Source organism: Brassica napus, chromosome C3 (assembly GCF_020379485.1).
Source record: "Brassica napus cultivar Da-Ae chromosome C3, Da-Ae, whole genome shotgun sequence".
NCBI classification, from domain to species: Eukaryota; Viridiplantae; Streptophyta; class Magnoliopsida; order Brassicales; family Brassicaceae; genus Brassica; species Brassica napus.
The window spans coordinates 64,501,243-64,526,777 of NC_063446.1; the positions used below are offsets into that span (position 1 = coordinate 64,501,243).

The 25,535-nt window shown below is 38.7% G+C and overlaps 3 protein-coding genes, 1 non-coding gene and 1 pseudogene across 4 annotated transcripts; 3 read left to right on the top strand and 2 right to left on the bottom strand.

The window, feature by feature from the left end:
• The first annotated feature begins 6,766 nt into the window (after nt 1-6,766).
• On the top strand, nt 6,767-7,723 carry LOC125583263 (uncharacterized mitochondrial protein AtMg00810-like). The gene has a single exon (XM_048749896.1). It carries the CDS (start codon nt 6,767-6,769, stop codon nt 7,721-7,723), a length of 957 nt encoding a protein of 318 aa, XP_048605853.1.
• Nucleotides 7,724-8,942: 1,219 nt separating this feature from the next.
• LOC125583863 lies at nt 8,943-11,917 on the top strand (annotated as a pseudogene).
• A 1,823-nt stretch (nt 11,918-13,740) lies between these two features.
• On the bottom strand, nt 13,741-13,814 carry TRNAT-AGU. The gene has a single exon. It is a non-coding gene; the product is annotated as a tRNA-Thr (tRNA).
• Nucleotides 13,815-13,846: 32 nt separating this feature from the next.
• On the top strand, nt 13,847-16,521 carry LOC111204235 (protein PLASTID TRANSCRIPTIONALLY ACTIVE 14). The gene is made up of 12 exons (XM_022698500.2): nt 13,847-14,001; nt 14,088-14,246; nt 14,321-14,458; nt 14,536-14,661; nt 14,744-14,872; nt 14,961-15,050; nt 15,130-15,280; nt 15,353-15,462; nt 15,559-15,630; nt 15,713-15,818; nt 15,900-16,094; nt 16,200-16,521. Exons 1-12 carry the CDS (start codon nt 13,945-13,947, stop codon nt 16,319-16,321), a joined length of 1,455 nt encoding a protein of 484 aa, XP_022554221.2. The 5' UTR covers nt 13,847-13,944; the 3' UTR covers nt 16,322-16,521.
• A 289-nt stretch (nt 16,522-16,810) lies between these two features.
• On the bottom strand, nt 16,811-18,130 carry LOC125583864. Its single transcript, XM_048751393.1, has 3 exons — nt 17,927-18,130; nt 17,700-17,837; nt 16,811-17,020 (listed from the first exon to the last, which is right to left on the bottom strand). The coding sequence occupies exons 1-3, from the start codon at nt 18,015-18,017 to the stop codon at nt 17,004-17,006; spliced, it is 246 nt and encodes an 81-aa protein (XP_048607350.1). The 5' UTR covers nt 18,018-18,130; the 3' UTR covers nt 16,811-17,003.
• Nucleotides 18,131-25,535: the final 7,405 nt, after the last annotated feature.

The following is a 25,535-nucleotide window of genomic DNA, read 5'->3' on the forward strand; positions in this document are numbered from 1 at the left end:
CTTGTATCCTGCTAAGTTTGCGGCCAGCACCGCTCCCATGTTGAAGGCAGTAGCAGGTGGGAATGTAGAGTTTCCAAATGCCGGTAGCAAATGCCTCACACCTTGGTACAGGAGGCACAACTCCCATTGCGTGACTGATGCGGCTGTGGTTGTCCCGTATAGCAATGAGCCAATGAGGCGTGTCGCATATCTCAGTACTGGGCTCCGGATAAGTGACTCCTTTGCCTGAGAAGATCTATAAACCCCTGTGCCAATCGTTTCCCAGAAGTTCAACAGCTCTGAAGTCCAATAAAGACCATATGTCCTCTCCCCCGCACTCAATCCAAATAGTCCGCAGAGGTCTGTGAAAGATACCTCATAGTATACTTTCTGCACTACGAATGCCAGAAAACCTTCCTGATGGCTATCATCGGGACGGGTGACGTATGCGGATGCTATGAACTGGCGTACCAACTCCGGATAAGTGGGTTCCTTGAGGTTGCATAGTTGGCCTAGACCCATGTTCTGGAACAGTCCTTCAATGTCTGCTTTGATTCCCAATATTGTCATCGTCTCAGGACATGCTAGTTGTGTAGCCGGAACGGCTACCTTCTTCATGTTGTTGTAGTGGGTGGTATCAGACTTATCCCACTTCTTTGGCCTTTGCTTCTCCAGCTGTGACGAACCCGCTTCTTGTGTGTTTTTCTTTGCTGATGTTTTCGTGCGCTTCATTCTCTACAAAATAGAATCATTGCTCTCAACATGGTTATAATCAATTAAGAAGGCAAAGCTGAACATGAAAATGAAAAGCGAAATCGAGTTGTGATAAAAAAAACGAAATTGAAAAAAATTCTCTATCCCTAAATCATCTCAAATCATGTTCCAAACTCGTTGATCACAGACAATTGTGTTCTATTCCATGTTTAAACATCTGTTTCATGCATATTTGATCAAGGAATCAACACGGAAATAAGAAATTCACAAAACCCAAAAAATTGCTCAAGAACACGATTTCAGAATGTGGAGATTCGCGGAGTATACCTGTCTTAGGGTGAAGACGAGTGTAGGAATCAGGTAGAGCTCGAAAAATCAAGTGGAATAGAGCCCAAAATTGTTCAAATCGGATGATTATAGAGAGAGAAAGGGGGGGCGAATTATAGGGGAAATCGGAGGGGATGAGAGTTCTAAGGTTTAGATCCAAAAAAGGTCGGGTTTTGCCTTATAATTCTGTTTTCCGAACACGCATCGATCGATGCGTTTTGTTTCTATAACGCATCGATCGATCACATTCTTACGGCCCGGGCCATCTTGGTAATCGATCGATGCGTTTTTGTTCTATAACGCATCGATCGATGCGTTTTTAAAAAAACATACAAGATTTTCCGAGGAAATTCCGAGGAACAATTCAGATTGTCGATCGATCGATGGGATACTCTCATCGATCGATCACAATCTTACGGCCCGGTCCATCCTAGTAATCGATCGATGCGTTTTTGTTCTATAACGCATCGATCGATGCATTTTTAAAAAAACATACAAGATTTTCCGAGGAAATTCCGAGGAACAATTCAGATTGTCGATAGATCGATGGGTTACTCTCATCGATCGATCACAATCTTACGGCCCCGTCCATCCTAGTAATCGATCGATGCGTTTTTGTTCTATAACGCATCGATCGATGCATTTTTAAAAAAACATACAAGATTTTCCGATGAAATTCCGAGGAACAATTCAGATTGTCGATAGATCGATGGGTTAATCTCATCGATCGATCACAATCTTACGGCCCGGTCCATCCTAGTAATCGATCGATGCGTTTTTGTTCTATAACGCATCGATCGATGCATTTTTAAAAAAACATACAAGATTTTCCGAGGAAATTCCGAGGAACAATTCAGATTGTCGATAGATCGATGGGATACTCTCATCGATCGATCACAATCTTACGGCCCGGGCCATCCTAGTAATCGATCGATGCGTTTTGTTCTATAACGCATCGATCGATGCATTTTTAAAAAACATACAAGATTTTCCGAGGAAATTCCGAGGAACAATTCAGATTGTCGATAGATCGATGTGATACTCTCATCGATCGATCACAATCTTACGGCCCGTGCCATCTTAGTAATCGATCGATTTGTTTTTGTTCAAAAACGCATCGATCGATGCGTTTTTTTTAAAAAAATTACGTTTTGAAACCCCAAACACTAGTTCGTCGGAATTTCCTCGGAATATTCCGAGGAAATTTCGAGGAAGAAGAGGGTTTCCTCGGAGTTCCCTCGGAATAATCCGAGGAAATTCCGAGGAAATAGGGTTTTTAAACCGAAAACAACGTTTTGCCGTTTGAATAACACCTATATAACCCTTATTAAGTGTCTTACGTTCATTATGAAGTCAAAAATTTGTTCCTTACCGTATAATTAACACTTTTCCGATTGTATGAACGAAATCTCGCAACATAAGAGAAACACTTATACCTTTTAACGAACGGTAAAGGGAATACTTTCAATTAGTTTTGAAATTTGTTAATTCATGGTTTATGCTCATGTATACAAAGAATCCTCAATGGTATGCATTACAATTGTATAAGAAATGAAATACGGCAAAAAAAATTGATGTTTTGAAACCCCAAACACTAGTTCCTCGGTATTTCCTCGGAATATTCCGAGGAAATTCCGACGGATATTTTACTATCTGTCGGAATTTCCTCGGAATATTTTCATTTTACCGGGCAAATATTTCGCGAAAATTGAAATTAGAATTCCGACGGAATTCCGACGGATAATGTCCGTCGGACCCTAGGTTTTATAACCACGAGCCCCTTCTTCTTCTCCATTTCTCTCTTCTTCCTCTGCGCAACTCCTCTCTTTCTCTCCGGCGATTTCCCCCTGAAATCCGACGATATCTCCGGCGATCTCCCTCTTCTCTTACACAAATCATGTAAGGACCCTATCCCACTCTCTTAGGTTCTATTTGTTAGGTTTTTGTGTAGTTTTGATAGATTTTTGTTAGGGTGATTGGTTAGGATTGTGATTTGGTTGTATAATAGGTTTAGAATTGTGATTTGGTTGAATAATTTGTTTTGTTGAATTGATTTATAATTTTTTTATTTTTTGTATTTATAAAATCGATTTTTGTATATAAAATCGATATTTGTATTTTACAAAACGATTTTTCTATATAAATTCGATTTTTTGGATTTTACAAAAAAAAAATTCTATATAAATTTGATTTTTTGGATTTTACAAAACATTTTAATTATTAAACAATTTTTATTTATTAAAACTATTTTTTGTTTATTAGAACTATTTTTATATATTTATTAAAAAAATTTAATATATATAAATCTTTTTCTGTGATTAAATTATTTGGGATTTTTTTTTAATAAAAAAAATTAATTTATATATTTCTGTATTTATTAAATATTTTTTTTAATTTACAGGTCTCATGATGATCAGACCCGGCCTCGACAGCGTCGTGGTCGTGGTGGTACGGGGAGCCAGTCTCGGGATTCCAGCCATTTTCAGGATTCCCCTTCGCCCCACAGCTCCAACCATACATCTCCCTCTGCTGCACCCGCTCATGCTCCTCTCGCTCCCGCTGCTGCATCCGCTCCTGTTCCTCCGGGTCCTCCGGGAGTGATGAGGGTTGCGGAGTTGGTTCAACAGCCCGGTCGTGACCATCTTCCGTATCTCACTCCGTATCCACATGGACGGGGTCAAACATGGTAATTAAACATTTTTTTTTCTTTAAATTTGGATTCATTATTAACCGTTTGTTCTTTTAATAAGGTTCAACCGATCCGGGAACGGGATCAGCGCATGGATCAACCGTATGATGTACTCGGCCCTCGACAGTGGACATCCGACTTTCACTCACTTCCCAACCGACAAGCAGGTTCTGTGGTTTCGTCAGTTTGCGGTAAGTATTCTAATTTTTTACTTATATTTTTAATCTTTAATATAAATTTTCTACTAATTGTGTTTTTTTTTCAGCAAGAGTTCAACTGGAATTCCGATGAGACGCTCTTTATCTATCACCACTTCGTCCATAAAGTAATGGACAACTATGGGAAGCAGATCCACGAGTGGAAGAAGAAGTGGGAAATCAATAAGGTTCGATTTAATTTATTAAACAATTTTTTAATTTATTAAACTATTTTTTAATTTATTAAACTTTTTCTTTTTTTTTAATTAAAAGGTCCCAAAGTCGATGAACGACACGGTCTGGAAGGAGTTGTGTGCGCATTGGGATAAGGAGGAGACGAAAGAAACTTCTTCCACCAACTCCACCAACCGCAGGAGCGACCGTAAAGGGAAGGGCATCTACAAGCATAACTTGGGTGCTCAATCTATTGCCACTCTCGGAGATCGCATGGTAAGTTCAACCGCTTTTTCTTCAATTATTTGAGTTTCAGAATTTAAATTTATTGTGCATTTCTTCTAATTTCTAATGTTTCTTTAATTTTATGTTTTTTTTCAAGGCGGAAGAAAATGATGGCGAGCCGGTCGATGATCTCGCCCTAATGAGGAGGGCGTATACCAACAAGAAGACCGGCCAGATTGATGACGGTCTTGTGAGGGACGTGGTCGACCTGGTCCAAACTCAGGTGGTAGACGAAGTGTCTCAGCTTCAAACCGAGGATGACGCTTCGACGGCTTCGACCAACTTGTCCCGGTTTCGAATCAACGAAATCGTTGAATCCGTAAGTTCTTTTTTTTTTAAAGTTCAATTCATTTATTTCTTGGTTTAAATTTCTAAATTTGGCTTTTTTCTATTCAGTCGGTTCCAAAGAAGAAGGGACGTTTGTTCGGTTTGGGTCGTCGCACCCGGTCGGTTCCTCCTTCTTCTGCACCACCGCCCTTTGTTGATCCAGAAGTACTTACGGCTCAGTTGAAGGACAAAGATGATCGAATATCTTTGTTGGAGACCCAGATGGCGGCTCAACAGGCGGGCTATGAGGCACAGAGGAGGCTGAACCAGCAAATGATGGAGATGATGCAGAGGATGTACCCGAACGAGGTGTTCCCGGACGTGCCAGACCCGTAGTTTTTTTTTTCCCCAATCTCGGAATGTTTTATTTTTATTTGTGAAACTTTGAATATTAATTAGTATGATTTCAATTTTACTTTTAATTTCATATTTTCGAATTTAAATTTCAGAAATTTTATTTTTTCAAAAAAAATTAATATTTTTTACATTCCGAGGAAATTAATTATATTTTTCACTAGATCGATCGATGCGTTTTTGAACAAAAACGCATCGATCGATCCGTTTTTTTTTAAAAATATAGCGAGGGACATTTTCCTCGGAATTTTCCGAGGGACAACTCCCTCGGAAAATTCCGAGGAACGGATCCCTCGGAATATACCGACGGAACAGTTCCTCGGAATAAACCGAGGAAAAAGTCTGTCGGTATACTCCTATCGATCGATGTATATATGTCCAAACACGCATCGATCGATGAACTTCCGAGGAATTATCCCGACGAAGTTCTACCTCGGTATATTCCGAGGACTTTTCCGACAAACAAGGGATCCTCGGAATTTCCTCGAAAATTTATTTCCTCGGAATTCCGTCGGAAAATTCCGAGGGATTTCAGAGGAAAAAAGAAATTCTGAGGAATTATTTCCGACGACGTGTTTCGTCGGAATTTCGTCGGAATAACGATATTCCGACGAAATTCCGACGATTTTTTCCCTCAGAATCCTTGATGTTTTCTTGTAGTGCACCACAATATGCAATTTCTATACCTGACCATGACTGGGCCATACATCAGACTGTTGCAGACAGGGGGAGTCCAGTTGATCAGCCTCCGACAGAAAGAACAGTGCCCTCTCTGGCTGAAATTTCTATACTACAGGCTGCACCTCCCTCCTCTGTTCCGGAAACAGAAACAGTCACAGCTCAGACATCACCTGCCTCCTCAGTTCCGGTAGCAGAAACAGTCACAGCTCAGACATCACCTGCAGCCTCGACGTTAACCCCTTTACCTGTTACGTCTCGACGAGGACAAAGGGAGCGTGCTCCATCCGTCAAACTGAAAGACTACGTCACCTACAACATTCAAGTTCTACATACCCATCACGCTCCTACTTAAATCCTGTCACAGTCCTCGTCTACGGCCTCAGGTACAACACCTTACCCTCTTTCAGAATTTATCTCTGACTCTAACTTCTCTCCAGGACAGCAAGTCTTTCTCACTGCTATCACAGCTGGAGTTGAACCAAAACACTTTGCTGAGGCAGTTCTGGAAGATGTCTGGAACGACTCGATGTTTGAGGAAGTTGATGCTCTAGAAGAGCAACACACTTGGGACATTGTTACACTTCCTCCCGGCAAGGTCGCAATTCCTAGCCAGTGGGTTTATCACATCAAGTATAATGCTGGCGGTACCATCAAGCGACACAAATCACGTCTTGTCGTTAATGGCAGTAAGCAAGTCGAGGGTGAGGATTATTCAGACACATTCGCTCCTGTGGTCAAAATGACCACGATCCGGTCTCTTCTCAGACTAGTCGCTGCAAAGAACTGGGAAGTCTTTCAAATGGACGTCAACAACGCGTTCTTACACAGCGATCTTGACGAATAAATCTATATGCTTCTTCCTCCTGGTTTTCGCCACACACACCCAGGGAAAGTCTGTCGTCTTCGGAAATCTCTCTATGGACTCAAGCAGACTCCAAGGTGTTGGTTTAAAAAGCTCTCTGACTCTCTACTTCGGTTTGGTTTCATTCAATCATATGATGACTACTCTCTCTTCTCCTATGTCAAGAATGGAATCGAGATGCACGTTCTCATTTTTGTGGATGATCTTCTGATCTGCGGTAACAACAATCATATGTTGCAGAAGTTTAAAGACTACCTAAGTCGATGCTTCTCTATGAAGGACTTGGGAAAACTCAAATACTTTCTTGGACTTGAAGTCAGTCAAGGACGAGAAGGATTCTTTGTCTCGCAACGTAAGTACACTCTCGACATAGTCTCAGAAACAGGCAATTTAGGCTGTAAGCCTGCCGCTACACCACTTGAACAAGGTCATCAACTTGCTAATCCAAAACTTGACAGTCCGGTGCTCGCAAATCCAAGGCAGTATCGTCGTCTGGTTGGTCGTCTCATATATCTCTGTCACACAAGGCCTGAACTGAGCTATGCTGTTCACATCTTGACACAGTTCATGCAAGTCCCAAAAGAAGCTCATTGGGACGCCGCGCTTCGCGTGGTTAGGTACTTGAAGGGTTCCATTGGCCAAGGTATTTTGCTCAAGTCGGACCCTGATCTCTCCCTCACTATCTACTGCGATGCTGACTGGTCGTCGTGTCCTGCGTCTCGTCGATCCTTGAGCGCTTATGTCGTCATGCTTGGAGGTTCACCAATTTCTTGGAAAACAAAGAAACAGGACACGGTCTCGCACTCTTCAGCTGAAGCAGAATACAGAGCCATGTCTGATGCACTTAAACAAATAAAATGGCTGCGACGTCTTCTTGAAGGATTGGGTATCAAACAACCTGGACCATCGCGTTTCTTTTGTGACAGCAAAGCCGCAATCCACATAGCTGCGAACCCGGTGTTTCATGAGCGCACAAAGCATGTGGAGAATGACTGTCACACTGTGAGAGATGCTGTCAAGGCCAAGACTATTGAGACAATTCATGTCACGACACATTCTCAGGTTGCAGGCATTTTAACAAAGGCTCTTGGGCGCGCAAAATTTGAAGTTATCGTCCAAGTTGGGTTTGAGTGACCTTCATACTCCAACTTGAGGGGGAGTATTAGGATAAGTACTATATGTTTAAGATAAATATAAGCTTGTGCTTATCTCCTATAGTTTAGGAGTTATCTTTACGCTTGATTACCTTGTATAAGTACACGTCTAAGGACTCAATAATAAACAAGTTGTTTTGGTATCTAATTCTACAAGTTGTGAGATGAAGAAGATGGAACTGATAAAAGAGAGAAAGAAGAGGGATGTGATGATGGCACTTGAATTTGGCTTTGGTTCTTCACTATGATATTCTTTCTCACTGGATTCCAAAGCTCGTCCGCTTTCCTCTTCATTTTAATTTTTTTTTAACTGTAAGTTTATGAGGTAGATAAAAAGGAAAATCGATTTATTGGTTTTCTTGATGGAATCTGAGCTTCTTACAAAACATGAAGAAGCATACAACAAGAATGGTAAAGGAGACAATTTTTTTTGTAAAGGAAATGATAAGAAGGACGAAGCAATCTGTGTTGTGGAGAGAGGGACCAAGATGATATCTAGATGAGATATGTAGAGCAATAATGAACCAAAGAGAGACTCGTGGAAAATTTGTATGCTTAATTGCATAAGTATCACTAAAAGTTGAATCTGTTAATATCCGAACCACTTCTATATTTCTATATCTGAAATAATTGAACCGGAACCGAACCGAGAACCGAACGGGTACCCGAATATATAATATTAATTATAATACATATAGCATAGCTAAATATATATTTATAAATTTTTATCAAAAAAAAAAAAGTTGACTCTGTCGACTCACAAAGACTTTTGTGGAAGAATATGTCACCGACGAAAAATAATGTGCATAAAGTTGAAGTTTAATGTAAAGCCCCACCATTCTTTCTGTGAACAAATCCGTTTTGGGCCTTTTGGCTATATCCTATCCTAAGAAGGAAAAGGCAAGGAAGAGCATAAGCAATCTCAAGGAAGCAGTGCAAAAAAAAAAAGGAAGCAGTGATCATAATCAATTTCACACTTGAAACTTCACAGCAAAGAAATCAATCTTCTTTTGATAAAAAAAAAAAAGAAATCAATCTTCTCTGCAAGCTTTATAATTCTTTATCCTCCTAGTCTTGCCAATCTTTCTTTCAAAACATTTGGGGTTTGTTCGGTTTTCATATGATCCAAGCTTAAGTACATTCTTCGTAAAAGCCTTTTAGTGCTTGAAGGCGGAACATAACGTTAATTAGATAATGAACATTAAAAAGAGTTGCATACCAATCTATATGTTTCAGATCCTAAATATGATTTTTTGATAAGTTTTAACTCTTTCACTAATCTACAACATAAACGAAGTCCTCTGTATGATCATGCATGAGTATAAATTCTCACCTTGACCAAAATTAATACAAGTTGCATAAACCTTTTTGATCGACCTCGTAGGTAATTGTTATTTCATGAATTGCGTAGTAGATGGAGAATATTTTACCATACATACATTACAAATATAATCTAATATTACGCAAAGATAATCACACACAAATACAACATAAAATGGATATCAAATGAGATCGTCATCATCTAAACAAAGTGAAGTTATGGTACTTTAGTTCTTAATGCAAACAATATTTATAGAGATAGATTATAGATAATAACAACTAATACCTTGTATTTATCCATATACATATTCCCCTTAGACTTAGGATTCAGTCTCTTGTATATAAGCATTACGTTGTACATCAATAACAATAACACTTTTCTATTTCATGCTATGAGAGCAACAATTCTTGACCTAACAGATTTCGTTTTCCTGCTCACATAACCGCTTCCACTTACATATTTTTCTACTACAAATCCTTGTTCATCAACGAGCCCTAGTTTCGACAAATAGTATACAGTTTCTTCTTTGGATATGTTTCTTTCTCAATCTGTTAGGGTTGTTGTTCTAGGGTTCTTCTTTTAGTGAATCATCGACCGTGTTTATACTTTCAAATTATGATCTTTGCTTGCTTGAAGTTTGCAGACTCCAATATAATCGCCAAGGCTAAGAGTTCCTTCAAGCTTTCTAGTCCTCTTGGTTAGTCTATCATATCTTCTTTTCTTCTTTTAGCTGCATATTCGTAGCTGACTCCCTCTTTTAATTACAGAACAAAAGTTTTTTTAGTTTTTGATTCTGATCATAAGTCTTGGCAAAACTTGCTTCGTGTTTTTTGATTCTAATCTTGCTTCTTATAAATGCAAAATTAGAATGGCATGACTGGTTTTCCAGCTACCATTGGTACCGGTTGTGAACGTTTTGCAGCAATCACTCAAATCGTTCTAAACCGTTTCAAATCGTTTTAAACCTGTGAAATTTAAAAGTTGGTTCTAGCTATGTTTACTTGTGGGAGGGCAAATTTTTTTAAAAAAAATAATAGTATAATTTTATTAATATAATTTTTAATATATTTATAATTATATAAATATTATTAATTTATTATTAAACCACATGACTGTGGTTACACCCGTCAGTCAGGCCCTAAAGCAAGCCTAAATAGTCTCTTAACCCTTTTAGATTACATAATCTTTACCAAATGGTAGCTTTGTTCTTATGTTTGTTTGATGCTTTGCTTTGTGACTATAATCCTTCTTTTGTTTGTTGCGCAGAGGCAAGGATGGGTGAAGCTACTCGAATGAGAGAGAAGTATCCTGACCGAATCCCTGTACGCATTATTTTTTTCTTTTATCTAAATTTAGTTTATCATTAATGTGTTTTAATTTAGAAACTGAAACTTGTAGGTGATTATGGAAAAGGCTGGACAAAGTGATCTTCCAGACATTGACAAGAATAAGTAAATAAACTCATCTCTTTCATCTCACTTTGTAATGTAATTATCATGAAAATTATACTTAATCTAACATAGATATGTTCTATCACTCTTTTCTTAGGTATCTTGTCCCTGCAGACCTAACCGTTGGCCAGTTTAAATACGTTGTCCGCAAAAGAGTCAAGCCTGGAGCTGAGATATTAGTCTTTGTCAATAATACATTAATTCCTCCAAATGGTAAGGGCTGTAAACTCTCAACACCATATAATATAAGATCATTTTTCACCAAACTTGGTCTCACTGGTCTGTCTTTGCTTTATTAACAGCTGCATTGATGTCTGCAATCTATGAAAAACACAAAGATGAAGATGGGTTACTCTACATGACTTACTGCGGAGATCGAGAACACTTTTGGTTCTTTCGATGACTTATGTACATAGATAAATCAGGAAGATAAGATGTACATTACTTACTTCTTGTCTCTTGCTTCTTAACTCTGCTTTGATGTTTTGAATCTTTGCCTTTTATGAGTATCCTCTTCTGAATATTGTTCATATAATCATTACATAAGCAAAAAAAAGTTAAAAAAAAAAAACTAAAAGGTCTGTAGAAATTAACAGAAAAAAGGCAACTCTTTTAACCACAACTATACAAAAGCTAAAAAAGCTTCAGAAGAGAATCTCGTGATCTTCATCTGTTCTAGCATTCTGGAACAAGACTGAATCTTTTTCTTTTAACTGATCTCTTTCTCCTCGTTAAGTTTGTGTGGTTTTACCGAACAAGATTCAATAATGATGTCAAAGAATCAACGCATCTCTTCTCTGATGGATACTTATTTGGGAAAACAAGTATTGTAGGGAAACTCCCAAGATGCAACTCCCTTATAGCAAAACTCCTTTTGTTCACCATCAGCTCTAAACTTTGCAACCTTCACAGCCATCTCTCCCCAACTGATTCATCAAACGAAGCTTCCATTGGTTGACAAAAAGGGCACCAAGGTGCATAAAGCACAACGTTCCAAGCCCCTTTCCTCCTATTCTCCAACTTCATCAAACTCTCAAACCCTTGCCTGCCCAAGCTCAGAACATTCTCACTTTTGAAGATATCCACCACCATGGATGTTCCATTGACACTAGCCGTTACGTTACTAACCAAAGCTTGAACCTCAACATCACCAGGAAACATGTACTCAATCTGAGTACCATAGTGTTTCTCCAAAGAGTCTGTATGTTTCAGGATTCAATCTCCCTGTGTCCAAACTGAAAACCCTGAAAGGTCTTCCAGTTAAAATGAGCATACTCAACAAGAGCAACATCTCCTGCTCCACTGAAAAAAAAAACAGATTCCCAATTATGCCAGTTTAGTTAGTTGATAAGTGTGTGTTCATGTGAAGCTTACAGGGATATAGCTTGGACCTGCCAACCATGGCCCTCTATATCTGAGAATACTAAAGATCTTGTTATGAAAATGATCAGTAAGGATCCCAAGCAAAGAATCTCTGCAGCACAATTTCTTTGGTAAAGCTTTACAAACCCAAAACAATTGTGGCCCTGTTCGTTTGTACATCTGCAAGATGGATCTAAATGGTCCATCTAGATGTTTTATCCAGATGCTCTATCTGGGTGTTGTTCGTTTCTTCATTTTGTCTATGCATCCAGATGAATCATCTGAATGCAACTATGTTCGTTTGCTTTTCATTTTTTAACTTCCATCTACATCCAGGTGGACTTGTTAATAAAATGATTAAAATATAACTTTTTTATGTTTCGGCGGAAAAATAGCATTTTTAAGGTTTTGGCGGAAAATATTTTTGCGGTTTTTGAGAGAAAATGTGTTTTTGGCGAAAAAGTGCATTTTTGTTGTTTTGACAGAAAAATACGTTTTATGGGTTTGGCGGAAAAATACGTTTTGCGGTTTGGACGAGAAAAATGTGTTTTGCGGTTTTGGCGGGAAAAGTATTTTTGACGGGAAAAGTTTTTTTCGCGATTTTGGCGGGAAAAGTTTTTTCGCGATTTTGGCGGGAAAAACATTTACGCGATTTTGGCGGGAAAAACATTTTTGCAGTTTCGACGAGAAAATACATTTTTCCGGTTTTGGGTGGGAAAATACATTTTTCCGATTTTGGCGGGAAAATGCGTTTTCCCGATTTTGGCGAGAAAATGTGTTTTTCAGTTTTGGCGGGAAAATGCGTTTTTCCGGTTTTGGCGGGAAAATGCAATTTTCCGGTTTTGGCGGGAAAATTATGTTTTCCGGTTTTGGCGAGAAAATTGTGTTTTCCATTTTTGGCGGGAAAATGCGTTTTCCCGGTTTTGGCGGGAAAATTCTGTTTTTCGGTTTTGGCGAGAAAATTCTGTTTTCGGTTTTGGCGGGAAAATGCGTTTTTCCGGTTTTGGTGCGTTTTTCCGGTTTTGGCGGGAAAATTCTGTTTTCCAGTTTTGGCGGGAAAATTGTGTTTTCCAGTTTTGGCGGGAAATGCGTTTTTCCGGTTTTGGCGGGAAAATTCCGTTTTCCGTTTTGGCAGGAAAATTGTGTTTCCGGTTTTGGCGAGAAAATGCATTTTTCCGGTTTTGGCCGGAAAATGCTTTTTGGAGTTTGGCGGAAAAATGTGTTTTTTGGGTTTTGGCGGGAAAATGCGTTTTTTTTTTGTTTTGACGGGAAAATGCGATTTTTCGGTTTTGGTCGAAAAGTGTTGTTTTACTGGTTTGGCCGAAAAATGTGTTTTTATGGAAATGTGTGTTCTACGTTTCTTTGCGGAAAAACACATCTTGCGGTTTTGGTGGGAAAGTGTGTTTTTCAGTTTTTGCGAGAAAATGCATTTTTTGGTTATAGCAGAAAAATGTATATGTAAAAAAATAGAATTTAGGGTTTGAAAATAATATTTTGATTTTCAAAGGTCATTTTTGTCATTTATCATTTTGGACTGAACTAGATGCATCTGCATCCAGATGCACCATCAAGACTCACCTCCATTTGGGTGAGAATTTGAGATGAGTTTTTAAAAATTCAGCTGGATGATCCATCTGAATGTAACATTATAATACACAAAACGAACATCGATTTGCATCTTCACCTAGAGCAAATCAACATGGCCTGTATGTAATACATTTACCAATTACTTGCAAACCTTTACTACTAGTTATTTGGCGTATGATGAATAATCGCTTCACAAATCTCAATAATAGCCTGTCTCAGCCATCACTATAAGTCGATACATGCAAAGCAACTGAAAAAAGAAAAGAAAAAGGAATTTGCTTTCATTGAGAGTTGAACTCAAGACCTCCCGCTTACTAAACGGGTGCTCTAACCAACTGAGCTATGAAAGCTTTTGTTGACTCATAAAATTAATTGAATTTAACATATGTACACAGAATCAACACTTGAAAACAAAGGATAACGAACGATCTTTGTCTCCCCCTCACTCTCTCTCGTAAACCCATTTCAGTTGAAGGAACAATGGCTTCTCTCGTCTCTCTTCACTACCTGATCAACACCTTCATCTCCAAACCTCAGGTTCTTTATTCTCTCTCTATGTACTCTGTTCGTGTCTTTATTCAATAATCGTCTAAGTACCTCATAATTTTCCGTCCGGACAAAAGGGTTTCTGCAGCGGAACTGTGTCAGCACCAAGACCCAGAAGCAGTTTCGTAAGAGAGAGACAAAACAGTATAGTAAAACCCATCAAAGTTGCTTCTCTCGAGACACAACCTTTCCCTCTGTTTCAGTCCCCTGCTTCTGAAGAATCCTCCTTGTCCGAGGTAAAGGATGAAACAGTATCTTAAGGTTCATATGAGTTCGAAAAGTTTGTAACTTTAGAGCTTGTTTTGACTAGCTGGAGCCAGCAGATCCGGATTTCTACAAGATTGGTTATGTTCGAAGAGTGAGAGCTTATGGAGTTGAGTTTAAGGAAGGCCCTGATGGTTTTGGTGTCTATGCTTCTAAAGATATTGAACCTCGCCGTCGTGCTAGAGTCTGTCTTCTTAGTATCCTTTAAAGTTCACAACTTTATAAGTTCTTGCAATTTTTAAATGTTTGTTCTTGTGTCAGGTGATAATGGAGATTCCTCATGAGTTGATGATAACAATCCGACAGAAGCACCCTTGGATGTTTTTCCCTGACATTGTTCCTATTGGTCATCCCATTTTCGATATCATCAACTCAACTGATCCTGAGGTAATAACTACTCTAAAAGTTGTCATCTTTGTTCTCAAAGTCTTCTCCTTGTTAACAATGTTGCATAATGTTTTGGTTACAGAAAGATTGGGATCTCAGGTTAGCGTGTCTTTTGCTATTCTCTTTTGATCGAGAAGATCATTTCTGGAGACTCTATGGAGATTTTCTGCCTGCTGCTGATGAGTGTAGCAGCTTGCTTCTAGCTACTGAGGTTTGATTGAGTCTAGCTCTAATCATTGTTGTATGCATTGGTGATATCTTACTTCTGTGTTTTTTTTTTTTGTTTTTTTTTGCTATAGGAAGACCTTGTGGAGCTACAAGATCCTGGTCTTGTTTCAACTATTAGACAACAACAGAAACGAGTCCTTGAGTTTTGGGAAAAGAATTGGGTAAAACATATCTTAGACAATTGTGTTTATGTCTGTTTTATGTTTTGTTCATTGACAAAAAATTGTATTTCAAAAACAGCATTCAGGTGTTCCTCTCAAGATCAAGAGGCTTGCTGAAGATGCAGAAAGGTTTATATGGGCGGTTAGTATCGCGCAGACAAGATGCATTAGTATGAAAACTAGGGTCGGTGCTTTGGTTCAAGACCTGAATATGATGATTCCTTATGCTGGTAAGTGTTATTATTATTAATTAAGTGTTACATTCTCACAGTTCTAAGCGGGTTTAATCATCTTCTCTGCAGACATGCTGAACCATTCATTTGAACCGAACTGTTTCCTACATTGGCGCCCCAAAGATCGTATCCTTGAGGTTATGTCAAATGCTGGTCAGGCAATTAAGAAAGGCGAAGAGGTAAGTAAGGGACTCAAATGTTCCAATAAGCATGTCATCCTTCACTTAACTGCTTTATCTATTGAAAGATTTTAAGTTCAATGTTTTTTTTTGCAGATGACCATTAACTACATGCCAGGCCAGAACAACAATATGCTTATGGAAAGATACGGCTTCTCAACTCCTGTGGTAATGTTTTTTTACTGTTAACACATTTGTTTCGTTTTGTAAGTTTTCTTGTTTATGAAATGTTGTATGTCTCTGCCTGCAGAATCCATGGGATGCTGTACCGTTCTCTGGAGATTCTCGTATCCATTTGAATTCCTTTTTATCGGTCTTCAACATTTTCGGTCTTCCTGAAGATTATTACCATGATAGTAAGTTTGTTACTTTAGTTTCCACTCTATTGGAGAAATGAGGAGCAATGTTAGTTACTTATTGTGTTGACACTGTGGCAGGTGAGTTATCAGGTGATGATTCTTTTGTTGATGGAGCAATTATAGCTGCAGCAAGAACATTACCCACTTGGTCAGACATAGATCTTCCTCCAATTCCAAGTGCTGAGAGAAAAGCGGTTAAAGAGTTGCAAGATGAATGTAAAAAGATGCTTGCGGAATATCCCACAACCTCAGAGCAAGATCAGAAACTGCTAGGTATGATATGACCATTTTAAAGATATATATATGTATACGATGATGATGCTTTACAGCGTATAGATCAATGCTTTAGCTTTCGCACTGCCTTGGTTTTGTGAACAGATTCAATGTTGGAAGCAAGGACGACGTTTGCAATAGCTGTTAAGTATAGAATGCACAGGAAGATGTTCATTGGAAAGATCATCAAGGCACTTGACATCTATCAAGAACGGTTACTGTTTTGATCCGAAACTGAAAACGATTCTCTCTTTCGGATTTAGCTCTGAGATCCGTACTTGGTCCTCAATCCATTCTGAGCTACTTAGAAACTGCACCATGGAACTGTTTTTTGTTCAGTGTAAGCTTATGCATCTGTATGAAACAGTTAGTTTAAATGTGTTATAGATTGTTTCAATTGCGATCATAAATCATAACCTTTTTCCTTTTGGTCTCCATGTCTTCAACAATAGAACGGCCGATTACAAGAGGCTATAAACCGCAAACTTTTTTTTTTTTTTTTTTTCCTGAAATTTTGCATTTTTATCTGCATTTGTATTGAATGGGCAGTTCCACAAATACTTCTTCTTTTGCCTGCACATTTACATATAGTTATTTATCTGCTCCTAGCAATTCATATTGCTTTCTTATGCAACTTGAGCCAAGTTATAAACCTGAACTTTTTGTATTTCAATCAGGCAAATGAATGATGTAGTCTTGACTTGTGAACTGTAAAATCGTTGAAAGGTTTATGATTCGAAATTATTAGCCAGGTACAAGCAGAACCATGTGATTCAGATTGTCAAAGCAAAAGAGAACCAGGTCTAAGCTTTTACAGAGAAAATCAAATCAAACAAAAACAAGCACTTGAGATGACCGACTCCAGCGGAAGATACTTATTTTCTGGAGACTTCAAAGATCACTCAAAAACTAATCTCGATCTTCATCTGCATTACAACAACAACAAAAAAAACAAAAGAAAAGATTGAATATCCAAAGTCATGTAATTTAAAAGATAAAAAATCTGAGTATGCAAACAAACTAATCCAACAAAGCAAGAAATGTAATAAACTCAAATTCCCGCAAGACCCTCACAATCAATAATAATTAGAGATTTTAACAAGAAAGTCCTTTCACTTAACATATGTCAAAAGTTGTGTGAACATGAGTTAGTGAAAGCGTATTAACTACTCCTTAAAAAAAATATTCGTGGAGCTCTCACTAAAACCAAATACACCTACATAACACAAATGCGATTCACTTCAAAAGTGAATCTAGTTTCTGCGTATCCCATACTGCAAATACTATTTAATGCAGACTGATCTCATTTTGGAACTAACCGAAGTTATCAATCTTTACACTCTTATTGAGAGAGCTTGGCAATACAAAACATTATGTCACTCAAATTATCCAACTTACAAAACAGAGCTAGCCTAAGTGACTTAACTTTTGAAAAGATTAAACCTTTGAGCTTAACAAAGAAGAATCAAACCATAAAGCCGAAATGATTCAGCCTAATGTTCATGTGTTTTGGATTACAAGTTACAACCCTCCGATTATACTAATAGATCCACTGCCAAACACAATAGACCAAACAAGTAAAAACCCACAAAGACAGAGACTTACCAAAGTAACGGCGCTCATTGGCAGCTCTGGCTTTATCGAGCATGACCTCGAGATCTTCCTTAAGCTTAACATCCCATTTCACGAGCTGGTTCGCGAACACAGCACCAAGTCCCATACCCACCACATGCTCCCACGGATCTAATCACATTTCAAACATCCCATTTTCAATAAAAACATAATCCAATCGGAATCGAAATCGAAATTTGGATTTGGAATCGTTGACTTACGGCGCATGTAAGGGAGCTTGCGGAGAGCGTTGGAGTACATCTGGGTACCTAGACCCAGCAAAGCTCCCACCATCGTCGCACTCAGAGGCATCCCTTCTTCTTCTTCTTCTGAAATTTGTTAATTTGTGATTTTTATTTTCTGACTTGGTGTGTGTGTGATGTCTTCATCTAACTTGGTGGTTCATAAAGGCTACTTTTGTGTTCAAAATGGGCTTCATCCGCCATGGTTGGTCCTTATCTGCATCTGTGAAGATTGAAGCCCAAGGGCCTGAAACTTAAAAGAATATGTATATATATGTATGTGATTTTTTTTTTGAAATCTGCACCAAAGTTTTAAAACAACCTCCAATGATTTACTCTATTTTAGAGTAAAAATTAGAGTAAACTACTCTAAAATAGAGTATTTCTAAAATACAGTAGGGTTTCTCTCTAATTGTTTACTCTATATTTAACTCTAAAAATGAATATTCTTAAATATATTCTTTTTTTATTTTATGACTAATATTTTTTACTTACAAAATTTACAAACTGATTCTTTATATTTTATTTTTCACAAAGTTCTTATAAATTATATATTTATTATCTTAAAAATTACATTACATTATATTAAAACATAATATATTTAACTTAAACATCACCGTTAGGGCATCTCCAACCACTAACACTATTTTAGTGTCAAAACCACACTATTTTAGTGTAATTTCAACACTAAAGTCAAGGTCTTCTCCAACCATAACACTAAACTTCACACTAAAACTATTTTATAATATTATATGTATTAAGTTTTTTATTTATCATTTATTTAATTGTATGTTTTAGTAATAAAATAAGTAAATAGTGTTTTAGTGGGATGAATAGTATTTTAGTGTGGTAAATAGTATCACACCAAATTTGGTGTCAAATTTTAGTGTTGCACTAAAATGGTGTGATTTTTGCAGTTCCATTGGAGAAGATTTGGTGTAAAAATCACACTAAAATAGTGTTTTGCAGTTGGGTTGGAGATGACATCAGTATATCTTACCCACAAATGATCAATTAACGAATTTCGAAGCTCAAAATGAGCTTTTTTATCTTTGATTTTTCTAAATCGACCAAATGAGTAGGAAGACCGTATGTTAACATCTGAAATGCGATCGTTACTTTTTCAAAGGTGATAATCCAACCATGCCCGCTGCATCTCTTTATTTTTGTGAAGTAGTTGTTATAACTTTCAACGGCTTCGATTATACGAAGGAATAGAGGACGCGACATACGATATTGATACCACTCAAATTACCCTAAGGAGTGATTTATACTCTCTCAAATAAGAGGTCGAGTTGTAGTACTTAGGGATCCAATTCACAGGGAGCTAGGGAACCTAAGGATTCTAATATGATTTGTTAAGCAAAGATGTTTTAAGAGTTTTAAAAGTAAATTACAGTTTTATATTGAACAAGTGTTTGTTCAATAGCAGGTTTTTGGGGTTTTGGTGCTTAAAAAGGAAATAGCTAGACTTAGGGTTTTTATTCAGGAAAGTTGGAAGTATAATCTTATAGATGCCTAATGAGTTGCATGCATGATAATGTAAAGCTCAACTATTTGATCAACAAGTCTTTCGGCTCTTGCGGGCATTGACTTGTTGTCTATTAACTAGATCTATGATCTCAACTCTCGTTATATTGATCTATAGAAAGTGTCGATCGATATTCCAATGGGCGTATCGATCGATACACCTTTTGCACTGTCGATCGATTATTCAAGTGTGATATCGATCGACGCGCTCTAGTCAAGCTTTATGCGCAGGTTGAATGAATGCTTACTAAGCTCACTAGATCAGCTCTCGCCTTGCTCATAACAAGAAACATAGCTCTATTAGAATGTTTTCAGGATGAGAACTAAGTTATTGCTTTTATCAATCAATCTAATGGCAGGTTCTAGGTAGCTAATCTAGACACATGCATTAATCATAAAGATGATTATCACAACTCAACAATCTATAGTTGGGGCTAATCCCTCCTAACCTATTTAAACCCTAAAATCTAACAAGAGAACTACTCAGACATGACTAAGCAATTCATAGCAGCAGTTAAGTATAAAAACTTCATAGAATAATAATATAGATATCAATGGAGTTCCAATCACAAATTATAACTTTGGATCTTCTCTCTTATCTATCAATAAAACAATGAAACACAAAGAAAGCACACTTTGCCTCTAACATGGCGGCAAAACTTATATAATTAGGGTAAAAACTCACCAGGGGCAATCTTGTAAAATAGTGAAATCTTGGGATTCAAGTTGGCTATGACCAAACGGGCTTCCTGCGCGCTTCGCTGTCGATCGACACCATGTCTTGTGTATCGATCGATTCTAGCTCTCCAATATCGACTGATAGTCGATCTCGATGGTCATCTCGGGTGCTTGCTCCAAATATCTCCAAAATGTTCCAAAATCATCACTTATCTCCAAAACATTCCTGATCTTATAAATATAATAAATAGACTCTATAATAATATACTTATTAGTAAAAAAACCTATAAACTATGGATGAAAATGGGTCAAATCCTTAGTCTATCAACTCCCCCAGACTTACCCTTTTGCTTGTCCCCAAGCAAAACAAACAGACAGTCTCTCTGAAAGAGGTTTTAAAAACAGCAGTGACTCACATGATTTAAAACTTAGAATCATCACCTCTACAATATTGCAATCCACATCTAAGAAGTCATAATCACAAAAGTACATCATACCATATCCTAACTTAGCAACCAAATTCATCTAGCCAACAACTTAGCATAATCTTGTCTTTCATTCCCCTCTACCAACCTCATTTCTTAGCATAAAATAAAAGTGAAGGCTTTATCTTGGGAGTATCGATCACAGAATTCTAGGATTTTCAAACAAATATCTGGACCTGCAGGTAAACATTAGTTTCTATCATCTCTCTACTAATTTTCTCTCTTGGTCAAAGTCTGCCTATATGCAAGATCATTAACCAAGATTGGACAGGCATCCATGAATCAAGCCGTAATGGTGGTTGCCACCAAGTCCTGTTCACTTCTTTTTGACCTATATCCTAGGATTATTTGTGAAGCAAGCTTTAATGGTTGTAGCCACCAAGTCATGTTCTAATCCTTTACCTATGAAATTCTTATGAAGCAAGCATTAATGGTTGTAGCCACCAAGTCCTGTTCGAATTCATTCCTAATAAATATCTAATATAATGCTTTACCTTCCAGACTTGTTTGAGGAATCCAATCTCATGTATACCAAGCCCCAAGACAAGCAGTTGTGTCAGGTTTAGTGTTGGAGGTCAGCTTTGGTTCCTTCAAAACAATCTTAGCAAGAGTGGATAGTTGACAGGTGATCGACTTTAGTATCTTTAGTACTATCTGCAATCAATAAGTCTAGAATGGTGCCAAAGAGTGGTTAGATATCTAGCAAAAATCTATAAGTTCATAATCCCCTTCTTGACTCAATAATAACTTAATTTGAAAACATTTTTAATAAGACTAATAAGTAAATAAATATCAGTAAACCTTTCCCCAGACTTAAACTACACTGTCCCCAGTGTAAATTCAGTCGGAGTTATGGTTAAAAATAAATCATAAGGACTCAATGTAACAAGTAGGAACGATATACCATACCAGAATAGATGTCGACCGATGTAAGGATGTTGATGTCGGTCGACACAGGTAAAGCAATGTCGATCGATGTCGACTTGTTCGCGTCGGTCGATACAGATGGCAATCGTCTACTCGGATCTTCTTTTTGTTTTTATTTTTATTTTTATGACCTGCAATAATTAAAAACCAACATAAATATTAAATTAATAAAAACTTAATAAATATTACCTAATAGTGGGTTGCCTCCCACTCAGCGGTTTGTTATAGTCATTTAGCTTGACTTTGGAGGTGTTTTGGCTAGTAATGTTGAGAACTGGGACTTGTTGGAAAACAAGTATCCATCTCTTCTTTGCGCTTGTTGAACCATGTACCAGTGAAGTCTCTCATTGCTTCATCCCCTCTGCGTCATTTATCCTCTGCAATCTATCACCAAGACTCTCAAGGTTGAATTGATGTCTGGTAAGTGCGGCATAAGTGTCAGCTGAGATCTCTTTTCCATGGTAAGGTGTGTTGGACATGTCGGATGTCGTATTTGGTACTAGCCGACCTCGGTTTGTATCACTGTCGATCGATGTTGAATGGTTGGTGTCGATCGATTTGTTTTTGCGTCTGTCGATCGATATCGATGCTTCTGGTCGACGCGCAATGTAACCCTGAATCTCCACCAACTCCCCTTGTATAGCTTCGACCTTGGAGGTCAATGCACTGATGGTAAGATCCATTGGGAAATAGATGTCATCATATCTCCCATCAAGCCTCTCCTCTGTAGTTTCCAGAGCTCTATAGATCCCTTTTACCAATTGATCTACCTCTTCTCTGGTGTGGAAATCTGGTTGAAACTTCATTGTGTGTGGGCGTGGCGGATTGGTGTCGATCGATGTGGCCAAGCGGTTGTCGATCGATGCATGATGGTGTCTGTCGATCGATGGTGATTGTCTGTTGTCGATCGATTGGGGTTGTCTTCTGTCGATCGATGGAGGTCGAGCAACGTCGGTCGCGTTCTGAATTCTGGCTATGTCTTGCTTCATCCCTTCAATGCAAGTGGTAAGCCAACTTATACTATCATTCAATGGATTGTAGACACCATCAAGCTTCATCTGGAAGGCTTCTTTATTCTTCTCATGTTCACCACAGACTCCATAGAACATCTCATTGATCTCGTCCTTGGTTTAGATCTCTGGTACCAACTTTGTCTGTGTGAATGACCTAGCATGTTCAGGAAGACATATGTAGGCTGGTTCATCTCTTGAAGTTCTTTCCAGAAGTCTTCTGATATCCTTGGTGTGAACAGGAATGGTGTGTCCATCTATATCTCTGGCAAATTCTCGATCATCTCTGTAGACTTCATACTCATCTTTCACTTCCCAGTAGAATTTCCTGTTACCATAAAGGTCATAAGCTCTTTTGCCGAATTCTGGCTGTCTGGCGACCGTTGGGACGTCTATGTTGATCGATGGATGGGTTGTATGGCGAGATCGTTATTTGAAGATGTTTTCTATGCCACCACTTGTGTCATAGAACTCCTATGTAGTCTTCTGTTCTCGGTTGCTGCGTTGATGCATGAACAAATTGTCTGCTCCATTGGCTGTTTGAAGGATATCTGTGATATCTTCTCGAGATACGTGTAGTGAGTGGCCATCTTTGGCTTTTGCATAGCCATTAGGGTCCCTGAAAATACCAAATTCATATGGAGTTAGATACTGGTTATCTAATTTATCTTTTTCGCTTACAGTGGTTTTCGGTATCGGATGGTTGTCGATCGACGTGGTATTGTTGGTGTCGATCGATTGTTGGGGAAGCTTGTCGATCGATTTCTGGTGACGATTGTCGATTGATCGAGTTCTTTCCCAACCAGCTTCTGCTTGAATCTGATCTGTATCATCGCGCTTTTGCATGTTGAGCAGTTCCTCATCTGTGAAACTATCTTGTAGTTTATCTGCTCATGGTGTGTAGGTTACTGTTTCTATTGCAAAGCTCTCGTGGTGGTGTTCATCTGCCCAACTACCAATTGAGTAGTCTCCATCTCGCACATGGTTGAAATCAGTGTCGACCGATTTGTAGTAGGCAGTGTCGGTCGATGCTCGCTTTCGGCATCGTTGTTGAGGTTGAGTGTCGATCGATGGCAAGCTTGTCATGTCGAACGATGGTGCATTCCTTTTCCAAGAGGAATGATGTAAGAGTTTATCTTCCTCATCAAGGATGGCTCTGTACTCAATGGCTCGTTCCTCCTCGAAGTCTTCATCATACTCGTCTGTGTGCATATTTTGTCTTGTGTAAGCGTCAATTGTGGGGTTGTAGTAGTCATTCTCCCACTCATCTTGATATGTGTCGACTGATTTCTCTTTGTCAGCGTCGGTCGATTTCGTATGGTTTGTGTCGATCGACGTAACTGATGAGTGTCGATCGATTCCGAGTAGTCTGATTCGTACTCAGTTCCTCAGTGGCAAGCTGCAATGATTCATGCATCATTGATTCTTCTGGAGATCGTCTGTGGCTTCTTGACTGGGATAGGGTCGTAGTGGACATTAGGATCGATGAGTGTTAGACGCAACTGGTTGGTTTACAAGTTTCATACTGCTCCCACTATTGACAAGAAGGCTCTTCCAAGTAGTAGAGAAGAATTCCAGTTGAATTTGATGTCCAAGACATGGAAATCAACTGGAACTAGGGCATTGCCAATCTGCACCTCTAGGTCTCTCACAATTCCTCCTGAGTTCTTCTGGGAACAATCCACAAAAGTGAACAATTCCTGCGAAAGCTCCACCTGCAGACCCAGATGGTCTGCCATAACTCTAGGTAGGATACTGACTGATGCTCCTGTGTCGCACAAGGCATGTGGAAATTCAATACCATGCACTGTGCATGGTATTGCAAATTGCCCAGGATCAATCTTCTTCTTCAATGTAATCCTTCTCCTCATCTTTTCTCTAGCTTCACAGAACATTCTCCTAATGTCTTCTTCTTTCTCTCTGGTTTCTCTGAAGAATATCCACAATATGTGGATGTAATAAGCTTATTCGAATGGCTTATGTAGAGGAATCCTGAAGACTCTCTTTTGGAAATTTTCCTTTTCCTTTTCATTAGCCCCCCTCTTCAGATGTTTCACCACTTTTTTATTTTCTCCTTAGGGTTCTTCCAGTAGAAACCCTATCATCTTCCATGGGATCATCTCCATCATCTGAAGGTGTCCTGACAGGCTCCGGTGGTTGTTCTGAAGGTTTAGGTTTGGGCCTGAGTGCGTTAAGTCGTGCTACATCTATCTTCGGCATCTGCACTCGGTAGGTAATTGGTGCACGTCGATCGATAGGCGGTGATGGTTGTCGATCGATATTAGCTTCTGAGTGTCGATCGACGTTGGTTTTGGCATGTCGATCCATTCGGACATTGTCAAGGTTGGGCGGATGTGGGTGTTTTGCTGCGAACTCCTCGTGAGTTAGAATCTTCACGGCATTGGAAGACGCGGTTGACTCTTTAGGCGTTGTCGATCGATGCTCTAGTACTCCTGTCGATCGATTTGAGTTGGTGTATGTCGATCGATGCTCGGTGTCTGGTGTCGATCGCCACCAATGTGACCCGCCGAAACTCATCAAACTTTCTACCTCGAAATCGCCTTCTTGCAGTTTCTCTTCCTTCACCACTTGCCAAAAGTCATCCTCAATAATGGCATTCACGTGGTGCTTCATCAAATCATCCCCTACTCCTCTTGTTGAAGCTTCCTACCTCCTAATAGCATCTCCTGTCTGCACAACCTGTATCTCCATCTTCTTCACATGAGAGCTCAAAGTCTCAAACTTTGTGTTCAGATTGGTGTAGATAGAATCTATCTTCCCATTGAAGTCCACAGTCATTCGCTGATGTGCCTCAAGAACCCTATCGAGCATCTCTTCAATCTTGCTCTCTTGAGTAGGCGGCGGTGGCTTCTGGTAGTAGGAACTTCCAAAATTCATGTTGTTGTTGTAGCTGTTGTTGTAGGGTTTCTGGTACTGCGAATTTTGGTTGAAGTTACT